The sequence below is a fragment of the Pagrus pagrus genome (assembly GCF_965226575.1).
Source record: "Pagrus pagrus genome assembly, chromosome: 11".
NCBI classification, from domain to species: domain Eukaryota; kingdom Metazoa; phylum Chordata; class Actinopteri; order Spariformes; family Sparidae; genus Pagrus; species Pagrus pagrus.
Genome location: NC_140195.1, coordinates 19966443 through 19983723, shown reverse-complemented (window position 1 = coordinate 19983723; position 17281 = coordinate 19966443). Strand labels below are relative to the sequence as shown.

General features: G+C 40.6%; 1 protein-coding gene across 5 annotated transcripts in view; it reads right to left on the bottom strand.

Annotated features, from left to right (window-relative positions):
* Positions 1-1101: 1101 nt before the first annotated feature.
* LOC311265849 (forkhead box protein J3-like) overlaps positions 1102-17281 on the bottom strand; it is a 68652-nt gene continuing 52472 nt past the window's right edge. For 3 of the 5 annotated variants that reach the window (XM_084367895.1, XM_084367898.1, XM_084367896.1), the window contains 6 exons: positions 14314-14530; positions 10444-10722; positions 7588-7689; positions 6102-6365; positions 5356-5484; positions 1102-4271 (listed from right to left, as the gene is read on the bottom strand). In XM_084367895.1, coding sequence (XP_084224021.1) covers positions 4144-4271; positions 5356-5484; positions 6102-6365; positions 7588-7689; positions 10444-10722; positions 14314-14530 — 1119 coding nt within the window. In that variant the 3' untranslated portion in view covers positions 1102-4143. The remainder of the gene's footprint in view (positions 4272-5355; positions 5485-6101; positions 6366-7587; positions 7690-10443; positions 10723-14313; positions 14531-17281) is intronic. The other 2 variants (XM_084367897.1, XM_084367899.1) reach the window with 2 other exon arrangements.

The window sequence follows — 17281 nt, the reverse complement described above, 5'->3', positions numbered from 1 at the left end:
TTATTAATCAAGACAAGACAGACTCCTCGAAATACAGCATGACAAGTCAGTTTATGCAAGTAGAAAGCAAAAGCAACAGACTTTTGAAATGCTTTCTGAATGAATGGAGCGAGATGTAAACAGAGCTGTGAGCTGTCTCTAATAATCCTTAATCACACAGTCAGGAGCCAAGAAAGTGTCTGTAATAGGACACAGCTACACTACTTGCTACCTCTCACCATCTTAAGCAAACAGTGAGTGACACAAGCATCCGCAGTGCATCTGTATTGATCTCCTGAATAATCAATCGCGCACAGAAAAGAAGTGGCAGTGTGCATCTGCTGCTGACACACGGTAGCAAAAGAGAGAGTTGCTTTTTTAAACAGGTTTTCCCTATGAAAAGGAGCTGTAAATACAGTTAGAACATTGTGTGACTTTCACACAGGCGAGCATGGGTGGTCTGCTGAGTATACATGCGATGGAGGGCAAACAAACTGTTGCTTGGCACTAGGCTGACACCTGTTGGACAACACCCTGCGAGGGTCAAAAACAGCACGAAGCCAAGGAGGAAAACGTTTCTCAATGACCACAAAATTAAGTCTTTTCCCTGTTGTTTTAGTCTTTGACACTGTGAAGCTTTGTGGAATACATTTTAATCAGAAGAGAAAGATCTTTTTTAAACAAACTACATGAACAAACTCTTTGTTTTCATGACTGAATAAACAAACTGACCTTAAAGGACAACACAGTTTCATACTGTTTTTTGTGTTGTTGTTGTTGTTGTTGTTGTTGTTTATATTTGGCGGACCCTGCCACCTTTCTAGCTTGAAACAGTGTTCTGGGGACCTTATTTTCCTCTGAGAACAGCTTGTCAGTTATGGAAATAATACATATTTCCGTGTTAGTCTTATTTCCTCGTCAATAATGTAAATCTAAACATTCTTAGTATGAATTTCTTGTCCAAAACTACACAGTGCCCCTTTACCTTGAAAAAGTCTGCTTTTAATTCTCCTCCAAAAGAGTCATGTAAAGCACAGACATTGTCCTGCTTCATCTTTAATTTGTTTCTAAGAGCATTAATTCATTCCCACAGCTGTTGAAATAACGACAGCAGAAGCGAGGTTAGCTCAGTAAAAATGATCAATGACATTTTAATAAACACTGAAACAGATTTGAACCGTTGAACCGCCATACACAGATTATTTATGACACACCAAACGCCAATGCCAATTTTTTTTTCATCACTTATTTACAATATACTGAAGGTATGTACATACTGTGTCTCCTGAAGGACGAATAACAAAATACTTTCTCTCCATTTTTCTGTTTTCTTCTCACCAGTCCGTGTTTTTCAAGGGCAAACGTAGGAGTAACATACTTGTATTTACAAGGACGACAACACACAAAACATACAAGTTATATATGCTGGTCACTGTTATACAGCATTTAATGGCAATAATAAAGAGTATTTTTCTTTTTTTTTTTTCATTATGAGACCTTGTATTGACCATTTGAACAACCACTGAGATCTTCCGAACCAAAGAGCAGTTTAAGGCCCCATATTTCACTTTAATACCAACAAGTTACTTGTTTCTTATGAGTATTTTTTGAGCTGTAAGGAGCTGTATGCTAAAAGGAAATCAGAGACTACACACACTTGTACACACAGACAAAATTAAACATCACAGTAAAAAAAAAATTGAGCATTTAAAACCTTTGTTTTAGTCTTTGTTCCTTTGCTGCTGATTTATTATTTTTTAAATGTCTTTATAAAACAAAGAAATTGAAGGTTCACTTTTTTCTTTTATTTCTCTCACTCGCTAAGATGCTATCAAGTTTGGTGCTGTGCAAAAACTGCTCGTCATCTCCCAAATGAGGCATCTTGAAATAACGTCTGACCTTCGCTGCATCGTCATAATCGATAAGCACCTTCCCAAAACTATAAAACCTTGAAAAACGGAATCATACCTCGGGAAACTATGTATTATTGTTGAGTCGAAGTCTAGCCAACGTCTCAATTTTATTGTAATTAGTGGCTGTAGTTGGAGCTACTGAGAAGCTTATGCCACAGTATTTTATATCAGATAGCTTATAAACTTGACAGATGAAGATTTGGAGCACAGTAACCAGGAGGCTCGCTGTTCGCCAACAGGAGGTGAACACTGAGCACCGTATGACACGCAGTAACCTCACACACGGACATGTTAATGGCTTTATGTTGGTCTGACATGGTATGTGAATGTAACACCCTGAGAACATGGCACTATGCACTATTCCACACACACAATAACGACTTTTTAAATGATAAAATAAAGAAGAACAAAGATAAAGAAAGAACAGATTGGCTGAATCCAAATGTCCGCCCTCTGGACTCTCACAAGGTCGTGCATAGAGTGATGCGTTCACTGTCATTGCGTGAAGTTTGCGAGGACTTGGGTGCTGATAGACATGCCAAAAAAAAACAAAAAACAATAATGAAATGCATTTTGATAACCTCTATAGCCTATACGTCTACATGTTTCTGCATCATGACATGGTTGAGTATTATGTCTGTCCTACATATTATTGATTATTTATTATTATTTACCTTTGTAATAAAGTTTTTAAGTCAGCAATTGGAAAAACTATGTCACGTCCATATTCAAATGAATTGTAGGTAATTGAGGCCTCGTCCAAACGTACATAGGTAGTTTTTGAAAACGGGGTATTAAAAAAGAAGTGATCTCTACGTGATCTCAGCATGCTTGTGCGGGTGGAAACAGGGAGCAAATGATATACCTCGTAGTTGGTCATTTAGTTACAGAAAATACTGTGAATGAGGCAGTGAAACATGACTGCTCATTACAGAATCCTGCTCTTTACAGTAAATTGTAAGCAGCCATTGTTATCTCTTTTCCGTGACTGTATTTTCATTCTCCGTTTGTTTCTTTCTAAATAAAGACAACAAACAAACTCAAATACTCCAATATCATATGTCATAACACTCCTTCCAGCAGAAGGCTAGATACACCAATAATGCCCAATTCGAAAACGAACGTTGGTGTCTGCGTCATTGTTTCCAAAAATTTCTGTCCGTCAAGACATAAACACTGAAATCTGAGTTTCTGAATATCTTCACTCTGGGAGGAGTTTCTCAAAAGGTTTGTTTTTTGTGACCTGAAACGCCATTTGAGTGTTTACAGAAGGCCAAAACGCATAGCAGAAGCTAAGGTCAAAGAAATACCTGTATATGTGTGGACAGGGCCTAAATTCGGTGAAGTCTGCACCCCGAGCAGACTCTCTAGAAGCCTGCAGAATGTCCACTTGAGGGTCTCTGTGGACTGGAGGAATTGTGGGTTTGGATAGCCCTCAGCACTCACAGACTTTCTGGGAATGCGCCCGCAAAGTCTGCAAGTTTGCAAGATCAGTGAAGTCTGGACATTTGGATGCAGCCATTGTGATGCATAGAATGTAGGCAATGGAAGCTATATGGTGCCTGTCGTAACCAGCAGGTGGTGCTCCACTCAACCGTTACTGATTCAAGTTGAACAGCTACAGCCATCATTATTTTCTCCTCCAAAAATCCTTCTTCTAACCGTAGTACTGCAGTGATGCCCAGTATTAGAGTGAACAAAGAATTAGAAAAGAGGATGAAATAGTGAGACCTGCTGAATGCGTGGGAAAGACGTTGATTTTCTTTGCAATGAGTTTAGTGAAAACAAGCTTTCTATTCATTACAGCCACAGGTGCTGAGACTTTGCAGACGCACAAGTTGTAGCAGGAAACACAAAAGATTTAAACAATTCACAGACGATTTGACAACACTTTGGCGACTTGTAACCCTGTTGGCACTGCGGGGGGACAAAACATGAGACACTTCAGAGAACTTCAGACGTCCTTTTTGCTTTGGACGATGTGTTGGCTTGGTCCAATCCCGTGTAAGTCTCATTTTTTATGATTGTCTTTTGACTCACCATCCACTTGTAGCAGAAAAAAAAGGCCAGCAAGATCAGAAAAATGACTTTCCGTTTTTGTTTTTAGTTGGATTGTCTTCTGTATTTTTTATCACACAGGTGAAAGGAGCGGGTTGGCCAGTTCCATACCTCACCTGGTATCATATGTGTCTCTCTCTGTCATTTTCAGTCTTTCTCTCTCTTCACCCGTCTCTTCCACTGCCGGCTCAATTTAGACGATGGAGTCCCAGTCGAAGTCGTCCTGGATGTCGTCTGCAGTGAGCATGCGTCTCACCTGGAAGTGTCCCAGAGGCAGCCGGTGTTGTTGCTGCTGCTGATGGCTCAGCTGGCTCAGATGGCCTGAACATGGAAGAACAGCAGAAGTTTTAATAGTTTAAGATACTGTTACATTTCTGTATCAGCATTAACTTTTTTTAAGTATTTATTGTTGTTTATTGTTTTGTACCATCTCTTGTGCATCTCTTATGTTTTATGTATTTTAAAGGCCTATCTGGGGACAGGTATTCTAAATTACCTTAGGCTATTAAAGCTGCGGCGTGTGGCATATACTTGTCCAGGTATGAATAAACATTAAACAAATCAAATAAGCAATTAGTGGAAAAATCTGTTTTAAATTCTCATCTACAATACATCTCACCTACACTGGCTGAAACAACTGGTTATTCTATTGTGGCACTACATTTAACTTTGTATAGCCTCTTTTAAATGGCACGTGTTGTAATTTTACCTAGAAACTAAATAAAGGGGGTTGACAAAATGTCACGTACGTACGTTTGTTGTATCCAATGCATCCAATCTTGTATCTTAATGAAATGCAGAAAATTCAGTTTTTTGACAGAAAGATTCAAGTTGATTCAACTATATGATAATATCTGATACTAAGTGTGTGACATTGTGTCTTTGAGTATCTTTATCTTCTGAACCGTCCATGTTACAACAGGACAATTTACAATGGTGACAGTGGTGAAAAATGGTGAACATTGTCCTCTAGCAGCAGGAGATTATAATAAACTTGATGATGGCCGACAAAACCTGGACATTTAATGAAATTAATATTTTTTTTGTTTAATGTATACCTTTAAAATGTTATTTAAAGGTGCACTATGTAGTTTTGAGAAAGACATGTTAAGAGAAAGATCTTCATTGACTGATTTTTATGCCTAAACACACTAAATATACAAACTTTCTACGTTTTCATGACTGAATAAACTGAATAAACGAAGTGACCTTAAAGGACACAATTGTTTATATTTGGCGGACCCTGCTAAAATGACATTTTAAATCAACAATGAAAATAATTGTCAGTTGTAGACACTGTCTACCGGCAAAAAAGGGAACGTCCTGATTCTGACAAGCAGAAACTTGCAGGGATAGAAACCTGCAAACACACATACACAATACGTTTCTACCTGCTCCTCCTGACCTGTTAAGTGGGCGACGGAGGAGTCACCTGTCATGGCGGGGGCCGTGTTGCTCATGGGAGGCATGTGGGGGTATCCTGGTGGGCCCATCAGAGAGGAGATGCTCTGTCTTGAGTCCATGTACATGTTCCCTGTGGGAGAACAACCAAAAGGGCAATGACTAACTGTCAGATTAGTATCCCGACTTTCACACATGCACAGTGCGAGCTCACAGCACAGTTTCACTGCTTTCTTATGCTAAGCTTGAGACATCCTATAGAATGCGCTGTCTCTCAGTGGATTGCCTACTCTCATTTTCATATATCAACTCGCCATGAAGCTGACAACATCCATAATTCCCTTGTAAATCTATATTGGGCAAACAATGGCACAGTGAGGAGAGAGGCTGGTTTTCAGCACAAGGCAATTGCAGAAACTTCGCTGAGCAAGAATTTGAATTGAAGATGTTTTACTTTTCTTCCACTATATTTTGTTGTATATTTTTACTGCATAACATTTTTTTTTTTACAGCTAGAGTACCAAGTGAGATGACCTCATGAACTTGTGCTTTAAGAAAAAATCTAAAATAAGTTCTTCTCAAAAGTCACTATTTTTAACCTTTGGTACTTCAGTAAACTTGACAGCTTAAACTGAAATGCAGGACTTTTATTTTGATGGAGTATTTTTATATTGCGGTGTTGCTGCTTTTATATCAAGTAAAGGATAAAATATGGAGCAAAATATGTGAAACACAGCTCTGTTTGCTGACCCGTGCTGATGTGTTGGTTGTGTTGCCCGTGCTGATTGTGCTGGCTGGCCTTTGGGTGCATCGCCCCGTGAGGCTGAGCCGGGTGCTGCGGCGCTCCTGGTGGTGTCGGGTGTTGGACCTGAGGTTGGGAGTGGGCAGTGCCCTGAGGGGGGATGACCCCCGTGGCTGTGAAGAACTGGTTAATGGAGGAACACAGGTCGGCCATCTGGGCAGCGTCCAGCGACCAATTGTTGAGCTCAGCCTGTCGCATGCTTTCCTTCAGACCTAACAGACGGACAGAGGAGGCTTATATTCAATATGCCACTTGATTTTACACTTAAAGGGTAACTCCACCAGTTTTCCACATTAAAGTGTGTTTACAGGTCTTGGGGAGTTTTCCTGCATATGTTAAAAAAAAGTAGTAAAAAGTCTTTTGAGTCTCCAGAGGAAGCTGCATGTAATCTGATAAATTGCCTCCGGTGATGTCACTCAGTGGCTAAGTTGCATTGTAGGTAATATCGCCACCATTGTGGGTGGCGATAAAATCTTGTGTTGTCCCATCCCAAACCATAAGGTGCTTGAGAGTGAAAAAAGACGAACATGATCGCTGTTGTAAGTAGAAAGTAATGTTCATACCAACTTGAATTTCACAGAAACACTTGTGCATTGACTCTTATCTTGTATTTACAGTTACATCTAACAATGCTTCAGTCTCTCCCAGCTCTATTGTTCCACCTGTTCACATTTGAGATGCGCTAAAACGAGACCCTGAACCTATCACACCTCCTTTTCTTATTAATTTCTTCAAACAAAGACACACCTCGGCTCCTATTCAACAAAATGCTCTCTGATATTCCCCAAAATCTAATCCATGAGGCTTGTGTCTGGCAGCGACAGAGATGCTTTGGAGGCGAGCCAGAGTCGGTGGAGGATGGCATTACGGTGGTGTGAGGGAGGTCAAGCGCTGCAGGAGGAGGGAGGCGGCGGGGCCTGTGTGTGTTATAAGACCAGCCGTCGACGTCCATCGTGTGTGTGGATGTTTGCCGGCTTTGTGCGCTGACCGTGATAAGAGGCTGTTACTGAGCCGGGGCCTAATTGGATTATTCACATCATACAATTGGGAGGGAGGGAGGGAGACAGTGTGTGTGTGTGTGTGTGTGTGTTTGCATGTATGTATGTGTGTGTGAGGGAGAAACGGAGAGTGGAAACCTCTCAGATGCAGGATAATGACTTTTATTAGGCCAGCACTATTACAACACTGGATATTATAATATTGTGCCTCAAGGGCGAGTGTGTGTGAAAGCGCGGAGAGGAATCATAATGGTTTAATCAAAGTAACTGATCGGCATCACAAGCATTTTATCAATTCGGGCTGTGCTGAAACAGGCGGCGGTAGACAGCTTTATCAATGTTCATTTAAGATGCCGTTCACACTGACAGCACCAGGACTCCTCGTAGTGTGTGTGTGTGTGCGTGTGTGTGTGTGAGTACAGTGTGTGTGTGTTACCTTGAAATGGGGAGAGGTCTACGTCAGCCCAGTTGTAGCTGGTGGCAATGCGGCAGCTCTCCTTCAGCCAGTCCAGGTTGGGGTACCAGTCTGATGACATGCCTGGGAGAGAGAGCAGACACACACACACACACACACATGCTTAAAATAAAAGCATAAAGTGAACTAGTAGCTACTTTCACTATCAGTTCATTATTTTTTGATTCATCGTTCAGTCATTTGGTCTCTAAATCGTTGGATGTTGTTCATAACGCCCATCATAATCTCAAGGTGACATCTTCAAATATCTAAAAAAAAAAAAAAAAGCCTAACTAATGATACAAAAACCAAAAGCTATTCTATTAACAATTATATAAAAAAAGAGAAAAGCAGCAAATTCACACATCAATTTTTTCTTTTCTTTTTTCTTAATAAATGACTTAAATTATTGATCCAAAAACAAAGCGGTTGATGAACACTAAAATGAATACCAAGGCAACACGATGAGTCTGATCAGTGTGACGCTGTTGAATAATCTAAAAACAGGTGAACTGATCCAGACTAATAAGTGGAATTTGTCTCTGCAGCCAACCACAAGGTGGTGTGACTTCACACAGAAAAAATCTCGAGCAACAGCTCTGCTTCTGGAAAAAAAAAGAAAAAGAAGAAGGAGATGCTTTTCACCGCCTTCACCACCACAAACTAAACAACAATACATTCTGAGGCTGTGGATCAAAGACAGAGGGATTGCTTTCATTCATCCTCAGCTTGGTTGAGGGGAATACTAACCCAGATAAATAATGTCTGAATAGTCCCTCTTTTGGCCTGAGAGCTGTGTTGCAGAGACACAAAGGAGAAAAAAAAAAAAAAAAAAACAATGACTGGGAATATGAGCAGGAAAAGCCTCGATGAAGCTTTGGAGATGCCTGTCTGTATGAGCCCGGCCTCATAATATCAAATGCTCTGGGACCTTACAGAGGAAGAGAGTATAATATAAATGCAATGAGTCTGTGCAGAGACAAGCCTCTTCTGGTGTGTTGGGGTGAATTGCATTTACACCAATGTGACTTTGGGAGTGAGGAGAGGTAGAATCGTTCTATACTGCTGTTCGGCATCTAAATATATGAAACCAGAAGCTATACTGTACACTGTGGGGGCTCCCTTCACAAGAATTAGTAAAAGGTAAGCAGCAGAGCAGGGAAATTGTTAAATTGGACATCAAGACTTCCAAAGTAAAAGTACTGTCCATTTTTCATTTATTTTTTTCTCATAAATAATGTGAGCCGACTGATAGTTGGAGCTCTGCAAATTTTCGGTTCAGGAAGGTTGAGCAGATTTAGCAGTTTGAATCAAATTCAGATTCTGGATCAATTCAGCACCTATGAAATATTCTGTCATTGCTCTGGTGTAGGGCAAAGGGATATAGCCTTCGAATAATATTGCAATATTTTTAGGCTTTCGCAAAGGATGATATATATCTCTTTTCTACTCTGAAATCTCCTCAAAAACACCTCATAAATGTATATATCACAATATTTTTGACCAAACACCTCGATAATGGTGCTGGGTACTTTCAGACTTTTGATAAATAATCATCAGTAATGTGGATATAATGACAAGTTGGTAAAAGCAAGTATTGGAACAAGCAGAACAGTCTGGTAGGTTTAGAAAATGACATCACTTTAGTGTAATGCAGCCTTTAAAACCAGGGAAAGACTCCATGATCACCACATAACGATATCCACAATCTAACACAATATATAGTCTCATATCACAATAACAATGAAATATTGACTCTCCTCTAGTGGAGCCCTACTCTAGTGGAGGCTTCGTCTAACGCTGCATTCACACCACGGCACCAGAGTGAGACCCAATTAAGATGGTTACCAACATGGGAAGACCTGTAGCCACACCAGATACATTGAAATGTGCTATTTTTATGGTGCGACATAATAGCAGCTCATTATAAAGTTAAACCAGATAAAAACAATCTGTGTTGGCTACACAGCCTATTTTTAATTATCTGCATTGCCGTGAGTTTTATTTTGATTAAACTGCAAGTTATCTATATCTCTAACTTAACTAATTAAACTAGACTCTCAAGACTGTAATATCAAACAATGTGATTTCTCCTTAATGACACTGAAATACTACAAACTGATAGACTACATCCATAAGTACTGTGAAATAACTCAAGGGTCCCCAATGTAAAGAAAACTTTCAAGTGCAAGTTTAAATTCTTATTATGTGAAGAATGTTCATGTGATTATGGCATCTTTCAAATTATTCTGATGAGTTTTTTTTGTAGAAAATGTAGACAATCCAAGTGAGAACTAAAAACACCCAATCAGGCACATTTCCATCAACTGGTTAGAGCAAATCAGGCAATGCAAAGTGTCAGAGGATGGTGGTATAGGCTAAGAGGAAGTGAAGTTTGCAAACCAAGAGATAAAACAAGTTGTTTGTAAAGAAGACGAAGAAACAAAAACAGTGATTTTGTTAATTTACGAGGCAATGTAGAAATTAATCTGGGAATGAGAATCTTCTGGGAACATCTGGGAAAATGTCGACAGCGGACACAGCTTCTTCTTCTTCTTTACTTGGAGCGGAAACAGCTGGTCAGTCGTGTGAGTTAAATGTTCGATATGTTAGAACGTACACAGAAAAGGCGTTTCCATGTCCTATTCAGTGGCTAACTTGTTTTCAAAAAAGAAAAACTGAAAAGTTTCTTTTGGAGATTAGGTAAGATTTAAAAATGATACCGTTTCCATCAACCTTTTGTTATGCGATACAAGATCTGCACAGTATCTTGTTTAATATGGTGTTCTGCCAGTAGGTGTCACTAAAGCCAGAAATAAAATTTTAAAAAAATCTCACCTGTTGTGGGGCAGGTCTGTCCAGTGTGACTCTGGTGGGAGAGAGACGGGTGCTGCTGGGAATGAGCAGGGTGCTGTTGGTGCTGGCCATGCTGACCGTGCGCCTGGTGCTGGCTGTGGGTGGAGTGAGGGGAGAGGTGCTGCTGAGGGTGGTGGGGGTGGTGCGACGCCTGACCGTGGTTGTGTTGGTGGTGGCCACTGCTTCCTGCACCGGGAGAGTGCTGGTAGGAGCAGGCGGTCCGGGCCTGCTGGCTGGAATCACCGGGCATACCCATCAAACCTGAGGGAGGGAGAGTTACAATTATCACGGGTGACGACAAGAAAAGAAGAAAAATTTAAATAGATAAACTATTCATAACAAGACGGACAAATTGATGCTTGGTGTGAATGAAAGGTGATATTTTTCCTCCGTATTTACACCTACTCATGTGTCAGCATCACCACAGACAGTCTATGGGCTCTCTCACTCTCAAAAGTTTACATTTTAATTATCTAATCTGCTAAATATGACAATGAAAACCAGTTTTTAAGGAGCAGTAAGACTGATTTATTTCTTTTTTATGTTTCAGCTCCTTGTGCTTATAAATCCCTGTGCACCAAATCATAACGGCTTATTCCTTAGGCCCGTTGCCATCAACCCAGCCTGCCAGTTAATATTTTGAGCACTGAAAAGACAGTTGGACAGAGGACAGTTTTATTATTATTAGTCTGATTTTGTGTGAAGAGTTGTAACTTTTTCAAATGACAAAAAAAAGTTAAATGAACAGAGCTCAGAATAAAAAGAAATACCTTCTCAAAGGAAACTAAGGGAAACTAAGATGACAAATAAATGGTGGATGAATAAAGCAGCCTCACGGTGTTAAAGCTTCTACTTCAGGCAGAAAATAATTATGTCTGTGTCTTGTGTTGAACACAAAACGAACTAATGACGGGGCATACATTACAGTAAATTTGAGTTTCAGTTTAGGTTTCAATTTCAGTTAAATTACCACAATTTGAGAATCTTGCGTTGTAGTACTGTTTCTAAAAATAAGTAACCCTAAAAAAATGTAATGATTTCAGCCCATTGGCCCCTCTGTCGCTAGTTATGCAAATCTCTTTCTCTGACACACAAACACACACACACACACACACACACACACTGCTGCCCTTATCAAAGTGTCTTGTGGATTTTAGTTTTTCTGATGCACAGACAGCAAACATTTCGTGTCTGGGTTGTTTTTTGAATGTACTATTTCACCTCAAGAGTGTTTTATCTCCTTTACTTTTCATCATGGATACCGACAGCTGCAGAAACTGTCAAATAGGCAGCCGCCTTGTAAAATTTTCAGACAGTGACGCAGTGTTGTCTTTTCTTCAGGTACAGAGTTGGACAGCGATTGTGCTCTTCGTCTGTGCCGAAAGCAGAACATCTTGTGTTTAATTTAATGTAAGTTTAAATGTAAAAGACTCTTACGAGAACTTTGTTAGTGTTCAACAATCTGTTAAGGTTGGGGGTGCACCTTTATCAGAAACTAAATTCCTTCCTGAAAGTGCATTTATTCTTAAGTTGAGACTCTTTAAACCTTTTCTTTTATCTGATGTGTCATTGCTTATCGCTCAAAGACAGAAACTGGCTGAACAGTACTGTTAAGATCTCTTCAAAGATCGGTGGAGAGAAACAGAGGTACTCGAGTTCTTTTTGTGACCAACAAATCAGAAGGAAATCGATGAGCATACCGAGTCTATCTGCACACATCCTCGTGGGTGAATTTTCACTCCTGCCATTGGGGAGTCGTTACGCTTTGGATGCTTGTTAAAGTATCTCTCATTCCAATTCTTTTATTCCCACTGCAATGTGTCTGATCAAGGCTTTCTGAGAAATGCTCTATGGATATTGTTTATTTATTTAGGATTTGATGGAAGACTGTGCACCATTTTTAACTGTCTTCATTGTGCTGTCTGTCCTAATTTATTGTTTGGCAGATACTTGTCGAAGTTGAACTGAATGGTATATGCCCCTTGCCAGTCAAATTTATTTTAATGTGACAAAAGAGAAAGTAGATTATGGTTGAAGATATAACGTGTAACAGTTCCTGGATCTTAGTATTATATTTACACTATACTAAATCCTAAATGTTCAAACCCAGAGAAATCCATATTTTTTCACGCTGCAGTGAAAGTATATGGTGTATAGTACAGTGGCCATTCAAACAGACACCTCCATTAGGAAAATGTGCAATACAGAAACGATGCAAAGTCAAAAACAGCGGTCAGTCATCACAGCAGAAGTGCTCCAGGCCATTAGGGAGGGCGAGCTCCACCAACTGTAATAACCAGGGCTTTATTCTGTAACAGTGTTTCAGTAAATGTACCTCAGTACTTTTATTGCTGTACACTTGTTGTGTTTTCACATTCAACTGCAGCTCACTGTTTAACGCTTAACGTTCTTCTGAACAACAAGTCTTAATTTGCTCCGGTTTTGTCTGTTGCATGTGTTTTCTTAAGCTGAAGCGTTTGCACTTGTCGGCCGCCATAAGAAAGTGAGGAGGGTGGTCGTTGAACGTGACTGCGAGCATGACAGTTATTAAACTTTGATAGATCACCTTGTCTAAACATTTCTGCCTGATACATTTTCTTCTCCAACGGTGGTTGTTTAACAAAGAAGACAACAACTTCCCTGATCCTACAATACTTCACATCATAAAACTCTGTTTTCTGTGTTCAATATTTTGAGACCCCTTGCAGCAGATATTACACGCCGAGTGTTTAAAGTCGCAGTTTAAAATTAGTTTTCGTGCCCGACTTTGCATGTTGCTCCACCTGATGATTTATCTGTCTACGGCTCATTTTGTCTGTTTTGTTTGACCTGTAATTCATGACGATGAAGATCTGTCAGAAAAATGAACGCTCTACCACCTGACTCAGTTACAGTTTGCTGTGTGGTCTTGGACTCGCTGCGGTTTTTCAAGGGAGACGATGAGCTCCGCTGTCTGGGTGACTCACTGTGACTCACACTCTGAAATACAATGACTGCTGACACCGTTTCCTGCTAAGCCTCACACTTAATGGGCCCTTTCAAGGATCGGCTAAATCCATTTTCTTCTTCATTTTCTTTCTAGGTCTCTGTGTCAAATCTTTTTTTTTTTCCTTTACCCAACTAGTATTCTCATTGTCTTATCTCTTCTACGTGTGTGCACCCCCTGACCGCAAATTGAAGGGGACCTTGTCAGAGGGTGAATCCAGGCAGGCAGCAGTTGCGGAGCTCAACAGAGCGCATCAATCTCCTCGGCTACAGAACGTATGCGTGTGAATGTGTACGGGGAGAAGAGAGGGGGAGAGGGAAGGTGATAGGAGGGTGGTGGGATGGTGGGGGGTCCAAGAGGGAGGAGGCCTGGTGACCTGAAAGCTTCAGGAAGCAATTAGCAAGATGCTACACAAACTTTAGAACCAATCTAATTAGCTGCTATCAAAGCTGCAGAACCCTTTGCTCTGCTCGACTGCAGATGTGTTTGTGAGCTTTTTTTTCTCCTTCTGTTGAATTCTTCCTCTTAATTGCCTTTACTCATTTGACTGAGCGAGCCGTAAAATGCAGATATGCGGAACAACAGATTGTTTTGTTTATTAAAATACAATAGAGTAGGAGTAGTGTGTGGTGTGTGGTGGAGGTTAATACTGCAATGCTTTTACTGTTATGAAAGCAATGTTAAATGATTTCCATTTCATTAGGAGCTTAAGCTTGACAGTTAATTATGTGCACGAAGCCTGACACAGAGGTTTACATGTTTTTTTTTTCCCCGCAAACACATGTGTCAATTAAGATGTTTCACAGACACAAGTGAACAGATACACACTAATCCGCATACAAAGTGACAGTCGACTCGACACCCACCTTGCTGTGAGAAGGACTGCTCAAAGACGCACTTGTAAAGACTGCGGAAAGAAGCGCTGAGGTCCTCGAAGTCTGAGAAACACAGCTGCTTGTCCCGCGACTCCGGGACGGGCAAACCGTACTGGGGCTGCGGGGGAGGAGGGGGAGGCGGCGGCGGCTGCTGGGCGGGCTGCTGGAGGCTCAGGGACTGGGACGAAGGCTCTGAGTGGCTACTCACCTTCAAGACGGACAGAGAGAGAAAGAGATCAGACAGACGGACTGTGAGAGGTACAAAAAGACAAACAGGGGAAATCGATGAAGATATTGGTTTCAGAGAAAAATATCAAAGGCTGAGTTCACACTGTAGTTGAAAGTGTAAGCTGCTGTCAGACTGATAAATAAACACAGGCTTGTCAAGCACCAAGATGATGTAGGTGCAGGTTTAACCACAACAAAATGCAGCACCAACCATTAAAGCACCACACTGGCAAATAATATATGGTCATATGCACATTCCTGGTAGATAACTGTTCAGTTATGAAAATAAAGTCGAGATTTTCATCCTTTAGTTCAACATAATACCTATTTTAGTGGCTCTGCTCAAGTGATAATTTCAAACAAATCTCTCCAAGCTTGACAAAGACCCCCTGACAGAGCCTGAGATATAAAACATTGAAGGACTCCTGGAAAGATGGCCCTTGCATAAAACTGAGCTGTTTATGCAGTAGAGAGACATACATATTTCCTAAATTGGTGCTACATGACCAGAGAAAGCTGAGAGAAAGGGATGTGGTATTCTCTTTTGCTCAAAAGTTAGAAAACCTGCAACAACAAGAATGCAGTGCGCCGCACCAGACCAATAAATACTCCTGCTGATGGGTGACATACTGCCAATTGGGCAGTGCTTAGTTTTGGCTTGGGGTCCATTTTGAAACAGGAAACATTTTAGGAGACAGATAGACAATTAACAGGATCGTGGTTCGTATTTGATCAGCACTGTCATGTTTAACAGTTTAATTGGACTTCTTTCAGCCTCAGTTTTCACAACACAGGATCGATATGACCTTTCTATATTGCAAGTAAACACTATGCTAAAATATGTTTCGGAAAATATTTCAGGCAAGAAATAGGCAGTGTAGTATTAGGAATGAATGTATAGTTTATGAGCACTGACTAGTTTTGACAGTTTGATCAGAGTTTGGTGAGATACCCCTCACACAACTCTTTACGTCTGTGAGTGCAGGTATATAAAAATGTGGAAGTACAAGCTGTATTTCATACAACATTCCTAAAATCTGCCAGACTTTACATCATTTAAAGTTCCTGTTTGTTAACCGTGAACATATACTGAATTTCAAACAAAGAGAAACACCTAAATGCTAATGCAGGAGGGGTTTTTGGAGTTGGAAAGTGGTGAATGCAGATGTCAGTGTTTGTATATACCGATAGAATGAGAATGTTAACATATTGACTGCCTGGTGTTAATAAATAGGATAAGGACATAACAGTAGGACGGATTAAGAAAGATGTGACCATAACAACTCCCGTACTTCCCTGAACTACATAAAGGCTCAATTACACAGGGAAATAGCATAAACTTAATGACTGAACAACCCTCAAGTTACTTTTGGTGCCAACACTAACTTAGCATGAAGGACCAGACAATGTAAAAAAAAAACTCTCCAACTCATCTGTGAGAGAACAACATGGCCTCGTCGGCCAAACTGAAGAGTGTGAGGCAGCTAATGCGAGCACTGGAGTGGGCTGCTACCTGTCAGTCACCGCACAGGGAAGCAAAGTGTTTCTAGCAGCTGAATCTAAATTGAGAGACCTGAATTTCAATTGGGAGAGCTGCATTGTAAAACAGATAAAAAGTCAAATTCAATAATAATCACATTCAGTTTCAAGAAATGTAATTTATTTTCCGATCGTGCCATTCAAAATTCAATTTTCACATTAATACTTCCTACAAATCCTGTTTTTTTAATTCAGTCATCCACTGTGATCATACCAAATTCAATTTTATGCAATTAGAAGGAAATTTTTGCTGGCACTCATTTTCATTTCATATAAACACACAGAAAACAAAATACTTCCACCATCCACCCAGCAAACACGAGCAATATCCTTCTATCAGTGTGCCTCCGCAAGTATAAACCTGCTTAGCAGGACACATCCCCGTCAGATCCACCTCCACCCATTAATGGCAGCTTTTCCATCAACTTTCTTGGTGTCTTTGAGATCTCTGCCCGTGATGCCGCCAGTAATCACCGTCAGTTAGGAGGGTATCACCTGCGGCAGGTAATGAGGCAGAACTAACCCTGATCCCGCTGGACTAGACCCACAGATGAGGTCTGAGGCGAAGGAGGAGGAGGAGGAGGCCGGGTGGGTAGGTGGGTGGGTGTGGAGGTGATGCAGGGAGGAGGAAAACAAAAGATGGCCTCTAGAAATGAGAGGTTAACGAGATGAGATTGCACTGACCTTTGCTAATGCAGGTGGGAGGTGAGTGGGGAAAAGTGATTGATGGTAAAAAGGTGAGCAGCTGTTACAAGGGAGAAATAATGAAGAGATGGGATTTTTTCAGCGCTGCTGTTATTTTGGACCGAGACTGGCCTTTACAATTGTATTATATTTGGTTTAAAGGGACAGACAAAAACACTTTGACAAACATGTCAGATGCACTACAAGTCTATCAAAAGTCCCCATGATTACATTAGACTGAATAGAACTTTAATGACCACGATGGGAAAATCAAGCTGTTGCAGCAGCGTGGAGAAACAGAGTGTACGGATTAAAATAAATAGAATAAAATGTTACAAAAGCAATAGCGTTTCAAGCACATTTGTATTTTATCCCCTGCACACATAAATACACTTAAACTACAAGAGGAAAAGGTCCATCCACTGGAGACTATGAAAGGGCTACATGTTATGTCAACGACCCGTTGGACTTTGGATGTTTCTTGAGTACGAATGGAGATTTTGGCCCT